Raw genomic sequence first — 16,061 nt, forward strand, 5'->3', positions numbered from 1 at the left:
TGCCTAATATATCCCACCCACTAACAGGTGCCATGATGATTATTTAATCAGTTATTCCCTCTTTTATATAGCTGTTATAAATATTTGTGTAGTTATACATAAACTAAACAAGCTACAGTGATATAATTACTGGAGATTTCTGGTACAGGTCCAGGACTGAGGAATAATAGCAGGACATCGTCTGTAAATAGATCTATAAAGTTTAGTTGTGTATCTTGACAAGATAAGGCTAATGTTTATATAGTTCCTGTAGCTCTGATGTTTAGTAAGAGATAGCTGAAGGTGAAGAATGTATGTGCAGAAACTCGGCACTGTATTTTAAGAAAAGTCCAGAGGTCGAAATGGTCAGAGAAATTTTAGGTAAATCCTTAATCATTAACGAAAACACAGGGAGGAGTGGAAATGGAAAACACACAAATCATGAAACTGGAACTCTGATGGTGGGGGGTGGGGGGGTAGTCTTGGACAAGTCAGGCAACAAACCAATAACAGGACAGAGACGGGACGAGAAAACAAACCAAAACAAACATGAGCATGTGGTGCTTGTCTTTCTCTCTTCTATTAGACTGTTTTAAAGTGTAAAGTCTTATCCTACTAAGCAGATTGTTTAGCTTACTTTAGCCATTTATTTCTAGAAGCTAAATTAGCAAAAAAAAAAAGTGATGGAAGAAGCGAAAATAATCTGCCCACTGCATAAGACAAGGTCAAGCATGAAATTAGAAAGAAGATTTAAAAGCAGTCTTATATCGGCTATATAATAATCTGATGAAAAGAAACTAAATACCTTTTTATTTCTCATCAGTTGCTAATAAATAAATGATATCTATTTCGGGGTGTACGCAGAAAATCACTTATTTTACAACAATGTACTAATAATAGTACAAAAAAAAAAGTCACGAAGACATTTCTAAGATATGCTGTACTTGCATAATAAAAATAAATAAATAAATAATAAATAATAAGAATAACAACAACAACAACAATAATAAAAGATTGTTGTTAAAATTATTAATTAATAATTAATTGATATTTATAATATATATATTTTACTTACAAAAATCAATAAAAAATTAATCATGTTTATTTAAAAATAGATCCTTTTACAATTTTATAAAATCTTATCAAATCACCTGTTTAGAAAATGTTTGTATTTATTAAAAAAAAAAAAACCTTCATAAAAAGATATTAAAATATCTCAGAAACGTGTATTGTGAACTATCATGATGAATGATATAACCCAGTCCTAGTAAAATGTAAAAAGAGGAAAAAAAATAAAGCAAAAAATAAAACTAGTTAAATGCTACAGTGTTTTTTTGTTTATTTTTTTTTTAACCCAGTGACATTTGGAGTCTGATGAATGTTTACTGGTCTAAACCTCCAGTCTCTGAACATGATTCATATAGAGTAGTGATGTCTGATGAACTAAAATACAACACTTTACAGTAGCTCTATTAAATCCATAAGAGAGAGAGAGAGAGAGAGAGAGAGAGAAAGCAGGATAGAGAGAGGGAGAGAGGAGGAGGAGAGAGAGAGAGAGAGAGAGAGAGGAGAATGAGAGAAAGGGGGAGAGAGAAAGAAAGAGGGGGAGAAAGAGAGGGAAGAGAGGGAGAGAGAGAGGAGAATGAGCAAGAAGGAGAGAAAGGGAGAGAGAGGGAGAGAGAGAGAGAGAGAGTGTATGAGTGAGAGGGGGGAAGAGGAGAATAAGAGAAGAGAAAAAAAGCAGGATAGAGAGAGTGAGAGAGAGAGAGAGAGAGAGAGTGGGAGGAGAATGAGAGAGGGAGAAAGAAAGAGAGAGAGGGGGAGAGAGACAAAAAGAGGAGGGAGAAAGAGAGGGAAGAGAGCGGGAGAGAGAGAGGAAAATGAGTGAGCGGGAGAGAGAGAAGGGGGACAGAGAGAGACAGAGACACAGAGAGAGAGAGAGAGAGAGAGAGAGAGAGAGAGAGAGAGAGAGAGAGAGAGAGCGGGAGATAGAGGGAGGAATGTATATGACATGTATCAGTAGCACTCGACCCCTGAGTGAAACTGACAACAAGGTGAGAAGCAGCTGTCCACACACATGACCTCACACCTCTAACTCCTGCAGGCCAGGTGCAGAGACGTGTCCAGACACACGCAGGAAAAACCCAGCTGCTGCAGGTCTGTGAATAACACACAGCAGCACCGTCATAAAGACAGGAATCCTTCTGGTGTGTGTGTGTGTGTGTGTGTAAAGAACAGGGCTCAATACACAGTTTCCATGTTTACTGAAAAACGAAAGAGGCTGAGAGGCTTTCAACAGGAAATCCTGAGAGAGACTGAAATCAGTGTTAATGTGTTTCCTTATTCTATCCATAAGTAAGGAATAAAACATGACAGGAAGTGCTGATGTAGGAAAATAAACCAACAACGCAGTTCTCCATTACCACGCTCGAAGTCTCCAATAACAATGAACCAGTCATACAGCTCTGACACTGGAGTCTCCTTCCTCCATACAGAAAACTTTGTGGAGCATCCAGTGCACAAACCCTTTATAAGCTGTTGCTATAGAAACGACAGATTATTAGAACGAGCTCTTTAATGTAAACCTGGGATTTGCTTCGGAGCAGGAAGTACCCTCAGAGCCGCACAGACGCTGATTAACAGAAAATGAATCAACACCTTCTGACCAAACACAACTCCAACAGCGCCTTGGGATCTTTGTTTATTTCTGAATTTATTTAAATATATATTACATTAAAAACTGACCGGAAGCAGCACAAAAGTGTTAAATATAGTCTTATATAAATATAAATAATTGAATATAAAATATATAATTACAAATATTATTAATTTATAAATATATAAAATTTAAATACAACGTTTTTTTAATACTATAAGAATATATAATACTTTTTATTTGATGCAGAAAACTTAGTTTTATACAGTGTGTAAAATATTAAAATATTTTAACGAGATTTTTTTATTATAATTTTATTTAAAAAATTTTATTAATGATTTTTAATAAAATATTAGATTTGACGACAATATTCTATTAATAAAGTTATAAAATAAATAAATGAAAATAAGTAATTATATTCATGTTTTATATATTTTGTTTTTTTTCCTTAAATATAAAATAAAATACATGTACTACATATATAAAATATAATATATATAAACATATAAATATATATAAAAGTCCTATTGTTGTTACTATAATCATCATCACCACCACCACCATCATCATCACTACTACTACAGCAGTGCTGGTGTATAAGACGTCAGGCGGTCCTAACGGTAATGAACCAGTTCAGTATTTTTAGGTTTAGAACACTGGAAAAAGCTTCCTCTTCTGAGTGAAGAGTCTACACACATCTGCAGCATCTTTCACGATACCACTGTTTACACCTGATATACCACTTTTACACAAGTTTTAATTGAGCAAAACGTCCTCCAAACGTCCTTACTGAAGAGACGGCGAGGAGAATAATCATTCCGTTTCCAAATAGTAGTGTTCTCACTTTCCCTGAACAAAACCCAGAAGAATTTTAAACTCAATAATAGATCACTTCCTCGTAGGTGCAGGGTTTAGTTTTGCGCAGGCCGTGACACATACGTCAGGATATGCAAAAACGTGTGTGGAATGTATGCAAATGATTGTGACGGTGACAGGATTCGAAAAGGTTACACTGCGATTAAACAGATTATTTCTCCACGCTTTAGACGTTTCATGCAATACTATTACGATATACAAACTGAATGTAATTGTACTGAATCTGAGTAATGCCTGGTGCATGCACTACAAAAAACAAAAGCAGAACAAGAAACAGCAATGCAGTAATTATGTCCTCCCCCTTCTCACGCACATCACTGACACAGCTAGTGAACAGAGCCTTTCATCTAATCACGAGAGGAAGAAGAAGAAGGAAAGAAGGAAGGGGAAAAAAAAAAAAAAAGAACTGCAGGCTAAAATGCAAATCCGTCGCCTTGCCGTCTCATCCTCACCTTCTCTTCTTCCTGAGCGTCGGCTTCGGGAGGTGAATGCTGGGAAACGTGGTCCTGCGCTGTTTTGGAATGCAGAGAGGAGGGTTCGTCTTCCTCCACCTCCTCCAGGACGACGATACACACGCGGCTCATTCGCTCCGACCTCATAGGTGCTTGGGAAAAAACGCGACCCCCCCACCCCTGTCCCCTTGGGCATCCACGTCCACACGGATTAAATAATCCCAAATACAGGTTACTCCGTCACGCAGAAGAAACGTCCTGTAACGATCCTTGGGCGATTGTGTTCCTGGCGAGTCCGAAGCCGCTACTGTCCCGTCGTCATCTCTGTCTGATACGCATGCTAGCGTAGAGCGGAGTGCCAGGGATTCCTCGATGCTAAAGCAGATGGAGCTGCAGTGATCCAGTCTGTCTAGAGGGCATGATGAACCGGTCTCGTTGCGTGCGTTATCGTAAAAGCCTCATTTATTTAACCTCTCAGAGGCAGCGCCGGGGCTCACTGCTGCCGATTAGTGAGAACAAAGCTGAGCTCTCAGTCTGCCTCTCTCTCTCTCTCTCTCTCTCTCTCTCACTCTCTCTGTCCATTCATGCCGCATGGCAGCCTGCTGAAACCAGCGTTTTTTCAGCTCTGGTCAACTCAACCAGCCCCCACTGCAATTCTAATCCTCCAGCACACCAGACTCGGAGAGAGAGAAAATGAAAGAGAAAGAGGAGGCAGAAAGAAAGAGAAAATGCTTTGGAAAAAAAAACAAACAAAAACGAACAGCAGGTAAAGATGGAGTGGGGGAGGTGAGGGATATAAACAAGAAGGAGGTGGTAAAAGAAAAAGGGAGGAATAAAGAGACAGACCTTAAACCCAGACAGGCGTTTCTGCACCTCGGGTTATTTTGTTAATGAATGGCAGGAGCTGTAGTTAGTCGTCCCAGTGAGAGCGCGAGTACAGCAATGAAACACGATACGACACAGAGAGAGAGAGAGAGCGAGAGAGAGCGAGAGAGAGAGAGAGAGAGAGAGAGGGGTGTAGGATAAGACACATTTATAGGTGGGAGGGGAGACACAGCTGCTATGCGTATGGCTCTGATGTCAGGACGGTGAAGAAAGTGACAGGACAAGGTCATCGTTACTGCCGTGACACAGTTCCAGATCTTTTTAAAAACCTGACCTCAAAAATCCCTGGATATTAACTCTAATGATTACAGCCATTTTTACAGCTCAGTGTCCAATAGGACAGTTTCTGACAAGCCCTATAGAGACTAATCCTGTAACTAAACATGCAGTTAGTAATCCAGACACGTTCACACACAGTTCTTCTTCTTCTTTTTTAATCTCAGTTGTTCAGATCAGTGGTTCCTTTTTTTCCCCCACAAGACCCCTATTTTAATTTATTATGGGCGTGGCCTCTTCTAAAGTGACTCCGCCCACATCCACAAAGCGAGAGGGCTGACTGATGTGTATGCAAACAATGTAAAATCATACAGATTAGAAAGCTGTGAAAGATCACAAGACACAGGACAGATATTAAAAGTTTAACATTCAGAAACTTTGTCTATTCTCTCACCACAGATCACACACTCGATTCTCACCTTGTCCTTGTTCCTTCCTTCCTCCCTTATTCCTTCATTCTTTCCCTCCTTCTTTCCTTCCTTCATTCCTTCTTTCTTTTTTGAGACCAGACATGAACAAATTCACAAACACAATTAAATAACAATTAAATCTAAGCAGATTTGGACAAATCATCTCTCCAGGGATGAACAGATTTCATCGAATGATGTCAAATCATACTTCTCATGCGATGCAGTGAAAGAAGAGATGTTTTAGGAAGCGGACTTCACTCTATTCATAACAGACATGAGAACAAACAACAACAAAAACTTAACATCCGAGAGCATAGTGAATACTAGGCCACATTTAGCATGAAAATGTTAGCTTGTGTTTCATCTCAGGTATGTCCTTGTTGCTTAAAACAAAAAAACCCTCAAATGGTGTCCGGTGTGACTCGTAAAGAGACGACACACCAAGAAGTAAACACACCTGATACACAACTCTTACACATTACACTTCTCCAGAGATGACTAGATTTCATAATAGTCCATTTTTAAAAATTAGATTCGTAGTTTTTATTGTGTGTGAGGATGTCCTTAGCTCGTCATTGGTTCTGTGTGCTGTGCCTACATTACATGCAGGTAATATGTATGTGACAAATAAAGAATGCTGCTGGCTGTGTGTGTGTGGTACAAAAGGGAAATTAGTGGCAGACAGACAGGCCTTTGTGTTTCATAAGACAGGACAGAGTAGTGGTTAGTACACACACCACACACACACACACACACCACACACACACAGTGTTATTGGATGTTTAGGAGGCTCCACAGTATCTCTGCTGAATCATTCTGGTATTAACAGTTCATATCAGAAAGTGCAGAGACTCGTGCATCCCTCCACATCCAACCACGAAAACATACGAAAGACCAGATCAGATTTCATTAAAAGTCTAAAGGGTGTAAAGGATGAGAGACTCAGCATGACTTCTGCCGTGTTTTCACCAGATTTTTGATTAGTGTGTCCGTGACAGATCTCTATTACCCTAATGAACAAACAACACCCTTACTTTTTTCCAACACAAAAACACACAAACATGAAGGTAAGAGCAGGACCTCACATCAATTTTATACTGATAATGTGAGATTATGTCCATTCATACAAACATCCATCCATCTGTCCATCCATTCATCCGTCCATCCAACCATCCATCCGTCAATCCATCCATCCGTCTGTCCGTCCATCCAACCATCCATCCATCTATTCATCTGTCTATCCGTCCATCCATCCATCCATCCATCCGTCTGTCTGTCCGTCCATCCATCCATGCATCTGTCCATCCATCCATCCACCCATCCATCCATCCATCTGTCTGTCCATTCATCCAACCATCCATCCATCCATCCATCTGTCTGTCCATTCATCCAACCATCCATCCATCCATCTATTCGTCTGTCTGTCCGTCCATCCAACCATCCATCTGTTTGTCCGTCCATCCATCCATCCATGCATGCATCTGTCCATCTATCCATTTATTCATCTGTCTGTCCATCCATCCATTTATCCATCTGTTCGTCCATCCATCTGTCTGTCCGTTCATCCATCCATCCATCCATTCATCCTCTGTCCTGAGACACTGGTGCCAACCCATCACAGAGAATGCACACAAACACACACACACACACATTCAAACACTATGGACAATTTAGAGATTCCAGTCAGCACTACACCACACGTCTTTGGACTGGAGAGGAAACTGGAGCACCTGAAGGAAACCTCTGAAGCACAGGGAGAACGCCACACACACAGGCAAACCCTCAACCCCTGAGGTGTGAGGCAAACATGCTCCCAGAAATTATACACAATATGATTTTATTTAAAAAAATATAGATATTGTAATATCTTTTTATTCATGTATGTATTAAAAATGACAAAATGCCTGGAAATGCTGAGTTGATGTTAAAATATTTCCAATAAATTTTTTAAATATATATTTAAAAAGTAAATAAATAAATAAACTAACTAACTAACTAATCAATCAATCAATCAACTATTTATTTATTTGTTTTAACAGATGTTAAATTTTCTTGCCTGCCTTTCAGCGCATTTTCTTTTTTAATAAATACAAATATTTTTTTCTTTATCTTATATCTTAAACTTTATATATCATGACATAAGTAACATGTCAGTTTTGGTCATCTCAGCCATCCCAATGTGGCAGGCATAGACAGAAAAGTCTGCTTACAGAAAAGTCTGTTCTACCAGCAAAAGAAAACTCTCGGTTGTATCGGCAAATCCTCAAGAACTGATACTCATTTAATATCAGTGTATGTCGATTAACCTTCGGAATTTGATTCAGTTAACATTTAATATCACTTCATGACGATCTGGATGAACTTCATCCGACATCTGATGCTGTTTAAAGAAAAATCAAGAGGCGGCGATGATTTATATACTAAAAAAAAGTTTAGGAAGTGCTATTGATTTAAACAGCGCTATTTTCTGCAGCAGGAAGCATTAGAAATGTCAATGCAGATGATGCTAACAGTCTGGTCTCCCTGAAAACACATCACATGGCATGCTTAAAGAATAAACAATAGCATAATAGCAGCTGGATTTCATTCATTCAGCAATTTCTTACTTTTTTCTTACTATTCTTTATACTTTTTTGTTGTAAAGCCTCTAAATGAAGTCATTTTTTATTCTACAGATCTATAGACACTGAGCCGAACGATCTTTCCACGCTTTAAACTCATCTCGGTTACGTTCTCTGAGCTGCTCGAGTTCTCATCTGCTCCTGAGTCTAACCCAGAATTAAACCTGGTATGACTCAGAACTGCAAAAAAGAGGTAAGTATTGGTTACATTTCATGTTTTCTTTTATTATAACCACCAGGCGGAGAACATCTGGGATGTGTTTGTGCATGTGTGTGTGTGTGTGTGTGTGTGTGTGTGTGTGTGTGTGTGTGAGGGAGAAAATGGAAAGCTGTGAGAGATTTACAGACTCTGCTCCACTGGAGTCTAGTCCCATGCACATGAAGACAACTACTCACACACGAGCAGCCAAGAACGCCTGGAGGAACGTTCTGGACTCACCACAATCCCCCATTAACTCAACAAGCTCTTCCCCACATCGGCATGCCACCGGAGCTCCTCGTGACCTCAAACGCAATAGCGCTGTGGATCTGAGTAAATATGAGGAGAGCCTGAAGTCCCGGGTTTCCACTGGTCAACAACTACCACTACCGCAAAGCTCCCTAGATTCAAATCTAATCCAGTGTCTAACTACAGAGCATGACTAATCACGTGTGAGTGCACCAGCTCAATTACATCTTTTATTAACAGCACGGGAAGTTGCTTCCCACACAAACAAACAAACAAAAAAAAATCTGCTTGGAGTGAAGTTTCACAGAAAAAAACAAACAAAAACCTCAGAGCCTATGAGGAGATCTTGATGGGTGTGGTCTATTCTAAGATGACTCCGCCCACACCTACAAAGCACGAGGGCTGACAGAAAATAATGTGAAATCATAAAGATTAGAAAGCTGTGGAAGATAACTCAGGCACAGAAGGGCAGGCCTGTATTTTGTTCTCACTGACGCTGTTATATAAAGCATAAAAACTGTTATTTAGAGCAGACGTGAGCCGTATTTATCCAATCATGGCTGTTGACACAAATATGCAAATTAGAAGAAGGTTAAGCCAGGGTTTAGTGAAGTACAGTGTGAAACATCTGATTATGAAAAACCAGGACTAACTGTTAACCCAGGGTTTAGTATGAGCAGAGTGTGAAACCTCAAACCCAGGATTCAGTTTACTTAGGGTTTAGAAGAAGAAGCATTTAAGCATCACATAGGAAGTTTGGGTCAGAGCACAGGGGCAGCTATAATACAGCATCCCTGGAGCAGAGAGGGTTACTCGATTGTCCAACAGTGGACCTGGGGCTTGAACCCCGATCCTCCAATCAACAACTCAGAGCCTTCACTACTTGACCTAAAATCACCTAATGAACTATTTCACGTGTGAAAAGCCCTAAAGATGTTTTCTAGGCCCTCAGTTGCTCTATTTCTATCCATAGCCTGTCATCCTGGATAAAGAGAAACACTCATGTTAGTCTGAAAGTCTGCCTTTCAGTCCAGTCGCTCACTTCACACCTAGACGGTGGAAGGAAAAGTGGAAAGAGAGAGGAAAACCCTGCTTTCCAGAGCATCAGAGATGGAAGAGTTTGTTTGTACAGAGCCGGGGTGAAGTGGGTGTAGAGTCATTTCATTAAACTAATACGTTTAGGGAATTCAGACCTTGATGAACTCCATCCCATGAGATCAGCGTCAGAGACTGAAGATGTAATAAATAAGGAATAAATGAGGTTTAACAATCTAAAGACATTATTGAGAAAGCGACGTCTCCAAACCGGTGGCTAATATCATGTGTCAAAGGAAGCTGTTTGAGACAAACACCAAAAGATCACTTTCTTATTAGACCGAACATAAAAGTTGAAGGAGTTGTCTTGTTTATTTACAGAGTATAGGAAGCAAACAAACAAACATTTTCTTATCCAATCTCTCGGAAATAAACACAAAATCAAACCAACTCTCTGATATTCGGAGGATCTTGCAGTTTTTCATAATGACAGCAGATTTCCTGTAGATTTGGGCTGAGACGTGTGACATGAGTACAGTTCTCATAGAAAGTCGATATGGAAGTATCTTAGGAGAAGAATCCTGTGCTTGTGGATTTCACTGATTCAAATAGGGAAAAAATTGCATCACAATTTTTTGGGGAAAAAATCTGCATCAATCGAGCATTTTTGGCCGCAACAACCACATCAACAAAAAAAAAATCCTGGAGGGACAGACTACCCCTTTCAGTTTACATCATCAACTAACTGTGATATTATTAATGTACAGCTCACATCACAAGAATCTTTACACTGGAACTGACTGGGGATTTAGAGGCAATAGGTGAAGCTGAATGGGGATTTAGTGGGAATGGGTGAGGCTGAATGGGGGATTCAGTGGGAATGGGTGAAGCTAAATATAGATTTAGTGGGAATGGGTGAAGCTAAATATAGATTTAGTGGGAATGGATGAAGCTAAATATAGATTTAGTGGGAATGGGTGAAGCTGAATGGGAATGGTGAAGTTGACTGGGGGATTTAATGGGATTGGGTGAAGCTTTAGTGGGAATGGGTGAAGCTGAATGGGAATGGGTGAAGCTGACTGGGGGATTCAGTGGGAATGGGTGAAGCTGACTGGGGGATTCAGTGGGAATGGGTGAAGCTGACTGGGGGATTCAGTGGGAATGGGTGAAGCTGACTGGGGGATTCAGTGGGAATGGACAAAGCTGACTGGGGGATTCAGTGGGAATGGGTGAAGCTGACTGGGGGATTCAGTGGGAATGGACAAAGCTGAATGGGAATGGGAGAAGCTGACTGGGGGATTCAGTGGGAATGGGAGAAGCTGACTGGGGGATTCAGTGGGAATGGACAAAGCTGAATGGGAATGGGTGAAGCTGACTGGGGGATTCAGTGGGAATGGGTGAAGCTGACTGGGGGATTCAGTGGGAATGGGTGAAGCTGAATGGGAATGGGTGAAGCTGACTGGGTGATTCAGGGGGAATGGGTGAAGCTGACTGGGTGATTCAGGGGGAATGGGTGGAGCTGACTGGGGGATTCAGGGGGAATGGGTGGAGCTGACTGGGGGATTCAGGGGGAATGGGTGAAGCTGACTGGGGGATTCAGGGGGAATGGGTGGAGCTGAATGGGAATGGGTGAAGCTGACTGGGTGATTCAGGGGGAATGGGTGGAGCTGACTGGGTGATTCAGGGGGAATGGGTGGAGCTGACTGGGGGATTCAGGGGGAATGGGTGGAGCTGACTGGGGGATTCAGGGGGAATGGGTGAAGCTGAAATGCAGGAAAGACCATTGCGAAACTGATATTTCTATATAGTCTTGCCTACTCCAGACTTGATGACGCACTGATAAATATTAACACAGCTGATTTAAAACACAAGCCCAGGAAATAAAGAACAGGAAGAGAAACCAAATCAACAACAACAACAACAAAACACACCACAAGAGGTGAGAAAATTCTGTAAACTGACCGATTCAGAAATCAAGCAGCTGACCGGAATGTCCCATCAAGTGGAGTAGCTGCATTATTGTGGGAAAATGTGAACAAAGTGAAGGTTTAGGGGGAAAAATGAAGGCTGCAGGTTTGAGTTTGAGCTAAACTCATGACGGTTGCTTTTTTTTTTTTTTAGCAAATCTTTGTAAAGATCCTGTGTTCTGATCCTGTCCTTGTCCTTTCCATGTCTTCAGGCCCCCTCTAGAGGACAAACAGAACAGTGCTTCCTTCAGTGGAAGGAGTTTCTCCTCTCACATGCTTTTACTGTGACCCAGTCTCCAGAAATGATCTGAGATGATGATGATGATGATGAAGAGCACTGGTGAATGCTCGATTGGAACCGATTCGCTTTCTAGTACAGCAGCTGTGACTCTTCATATTCTGGCTGCGAAAGTTTATATTAATACCTGATCATTAATGATTAATAATGATGCACTAATGGGAATAATGCAACTCCACTGTTCATTTCATGGCGCACACACACACACACACACACACACACACACACACACGGCTGATCAATGTAAGAAAAGTCAATATTGTGATAAATTATATCTCAGTTCACTTTTTTCCTCATGAAATATTGAAGGTTTGTATTTTTTGTACAATTAAAAATAATTGTATTATTTCTATAAAATGGTCCTCAATGTAAAACGTAGCATTAAAGTGGTTTTTAAAATGCACTATTTTCTTGGTAGTTTGTGACGTACATGTTGTATCGTATAAATGTCGGTTATCGTGATATGATATTTCGGTCACATCACGTGTCTCTAATATAATATTGCATCTCTAAACTGAGCTGCTATTTTTGGCGCTGCTCTCTTTGTTCACATTTCAATGCTGAGCACATAAGTCAGAGTAATCAGAACAGCTATTCCTGTGTGTGTGTGTGTGTGTTGTGAGGGGGTAGGGGGGTGAAGCAGTATCCAGTTGTCCTTGCATGGCCACACGGAGCAATGACGGCTCATGTTGCAGGCTGCCTGGACCTCACATACGGAGTGGACATCCTCTTCTTTATTATTTAAAACATGACAAAGAGCAATATCACATTGCCTGTATCTCTCTCTTTCTTTCTCTCATACACACAGACACAGAGGAGGACAGGAAGGACATGGAGGAGAATGGACAGGGAGGAGGATGGATGGACAGAGATGATGGAAAGGAGAACAGGGAGGACAGTGTGGAGGATGGAGAGAGAGGACAGGGAGGAGGATAGGGAGAAGGAAGACAGAGGATGATGGATAGAGAGGACAGAAAGGAGAACAGGGAGGAGGTTAGAGAGGAAGTCGAAGAGTAGGATGGGGAGGAGGACAGAGAGGAAGAACAGAGAGGAGAACATGGAGAAGGAAGACAGGGAGGACAGATAGAGAGGACGGAAAGGAGAACAGGGAAAGAGAACGGAGAGGAGGACAGGGAGAAGGAAGACAGGCAGGACAGATAGAGAGGATGAAAAAGAGAACAGGAAGGAGGACAGAGAAGAAGAACAAAGAGATGGACAGGGAGAAGAAGGATAGGGATGACAGACAGAGAGGAATGGGGAGGAAGATGGACAGAGAGAATGGAGAGAAGGCAGATGACAGAGAGGAAAAACAGAGGTGGACGGGGAGGAGGAAGACAGAAGAATGGACAGAGAGGTAAAACAGAGAGATGGACAGAAATGAGGAAGACAGAGGAGGATGGACAGAGAGCAGGATGGACAGAGAGTAAGAACAGAGGTGGCCAGGCAGGAGAAAGACAGAAGGATGGACAGAGAGGACGGGCCACGTGTCTAAATGTAGCTTAAACTCTGAGTGTGTTTGCCAAGTTGCTCGAGTTTCTCTCACTTCGACTGCTGATCATATCTAACGTGCTGCTGAGACAGAAATAGCCCTCGCTCCTCTCAGACAAAAGGCTTCTGAAGTCACCCTGAATTTCTGAAGACAGTCAGACCTGCAGAATTTAATTCATCAGCAAAACCCCACAAAATCTACCGTCAAATCTAAAGCCTGTGCAGGAGAGGACAATAAGAAGAGGCAGGAAGCAGATGAGCGTGCTGGCCATCAGCGTGGTCTACAGAACGGCCGAGCGAGCGGCCAACACGCCATCAGGAAGACCAGCTGCTCCCACACACGAGCCCGAAGAGACACACACTGATACACTGCCTGTTAAAAACATGCTGTTTATCTGCACATGCACACATGATGACACGTCCAGTGAAAACACACAATGATGACCGGGAGCAAGCTTTACTGCCTCAACATGTGGACTTATTACATCATCCCTCCATCTATTTATCCATCATCCATCATTACATCTGTCCTTTTCCATCCATCCAGCCAGTCACACAAATCCATCTGTTTGAATTCATATATTCATCCAGTCATCTTTTACCATGCCTACAAGTCCATCCATCCAGTCACTGACATCCATCCATCCATCTATTCATCCTCATACAGTCACCTACATCCATCCATCCAGTCACCTACATAAATCCATCCATCCATCCATCCATCCATCCATCCATCCAGTCAACTACATCCATCTGTCCATCCACCTATCTATCCATCCAGTCACTTACATCCATCCATCCATCCATAAATCCAACCAGTCACCTACATCCATCCATCCATTCATCCAGTCAACTTCATCCAACCAGTCACCTACATCCATCCATCCACCTACATCCATCCATCCATCCATCCATCTATCTATCCATCCATCCAGTCACTTACATCCATCCATCCATAAATCCAACCAGTCGCCTACATCCATCCATCCACCCATCCATCCAGTCAACTTCATCCAACCAGTCACCTACATCCATCCATCCACCCATCCATCCAGTCAACTTCATCCAAACAGTCACCTACATCCATCCATCCACCTACATCCATCTATCCATCCATCTATCTATCCATCCATCCAGTCACTTACATCCATCCATCCATAAATCCAACCAGTCGCCTACATCCATCCATCCACCCATCCATCCAGTCAACTTCATCCAAACAGTCACCTACATCCATCCATCCACCTACATCCATCTATCCATCCATCTATCTATCAATCTATCTATCTATCCATCCATCCAGTCACTTACATCCATCCATCCATAAATCCAACCAGTCGCCTACATCCATCCATCCACCCATCCATCCAGTTAACTTCATCCAACCAGTCACCTACATCCATCCATCCACCTACATCCATCCACCCACCCATCCAACCAGTCAACTTCATCCATCCAGTCACCTACATCCATCTATCCATCCACCCATCCAACCAGTCAACTTCATCCATCCAGTCACCTACATCCATCTATCCATACAGTCAACTTCATCCATCCATCCAGTCACCTACATCCATCCATCCATCTAACTACCCATCCAACCATTCACCTACATCCAACTATCCATCCATCCATCCATCCATCCATCCACCCATCTATACAGTCAACTTCATCCATCCATCCATCCATCCATCGATCCAATCAACTTCATCCATCCATCCATCCATCCATCCAGTCAACTTCATCCATCCATCCATCCATTACACCCATCCATCACATCCATCCATCTATTCCAACACTTCCATCCATCCAACCATCCAGTCACTAACATTCATCCATCCTTCCAATCTGTCACTTCCATCCATCCATCTCAACAGCATCCAAACCTGTGCCAGTCCAGTTACTTGCATCCATATATATCCACACATCCAATCGGTTACCTCCATCCATTTTTTTTTATCCATCCTGTCACTTGCATCCATCCATCCTTCCATCTAGCCATCCACCCGCCCATTTAGTCACGTGCATCCATCCGGTATCAGCTGAATAATTTTCTCTGAACTCCTTTAAACCGTCTGATACAGGTATTGATGTGAATCCAATTAATCAATGAATTTTATATATAAAATACAAACCTCCTGAATTATACAAATGCATGAAATCAATCTTATTCCAACGCTTAATGAAAAAGAAAAACCAGAGAATTCTGCCGGTGATTGTTTTTTACCACAAAGTTTTTTATTTCATTTCTCCATAGCTTGATTTGCAATAATGATTACCTTTGCTTCATAAAATTACAGCATCACTCACAATGGCACTCAATTACATGGAGCAACAGTTAATAACTTACACATTTAGTTGTATTTAATGACGATGATTAAGTGATGTTCATTAAAGCTTCACAGAACAATATCACGTTAACACTGATGAGTGATAATTCAATTTAAACTTATTTATATATAGCTATCAGCGTATAAAATCTCCTCTCCGGTAAATTTAGACAGCCACTTGTATGAGATAAATAATCAGTCTTATATTTTCCGCGCGCCTTAAAATAAATGTTTTTTTTTTTATTAAAAGTGCCATCTATGCTGTGGGTCTTTATCTGCGTCGCTAACTAGCTACTTTACCTCGCTAGCTAGAGTTCATTTCCCAACCGTATTTCGACAA

At 41.4% G+C, this 16,061-nt stretch overlaps 1 protein-coding gene across 2 annotated transcripts in view; it reads right to left on the bottom strand.

Annotated features, from left to right (window-relative positions):
* LOC131345021 (serine/threonine-protein phosphatase 6 regulatory ankyrin repeat subunit A) overlaps positions 1-16,061 on the bottom strand; it is a 39,773-nt gene that overhangs the window by 23,285 nt on the left and 427 nt on the right. Inside the window, exon 1 of one of the 2 annotated variants that reach the window (XM_058377651.1) lies at positions 3,964-5,791. The exons of the other annotated variant lie outside the window; for it this stretch is intronic. Within the exon in view, the coding sequence (XP_058233634.1) occupies positions 3,964-4,110 (147 nt within the window). The 5' untranslated portion in view covers positions 4,111-5,791. Of the gene's footprint in view, positions 1-3,963; positions 5,792-16,061 lie in introns of those variants that run through there. 2 annotated transcript variants of the gene reach the window in all.

The sequence above is a fragment of the Hemibagrus wyckioides genome, linkage group LG24 (genome assembly GCF_019097595.1).
Source record: "Hemibagrus wyckioides isolate EC202008001 linkage group LG24, SWU_Hwy_1.0, whole genome shotgun sequence".
In the NCBI taxonomy this organism is placed as follows: Eukaryota; Metazoa; Chordata; class Actinopteri; order Siluriformes; family Bagridae; genus Hemibagrus; species Hemibagrus wyckioides.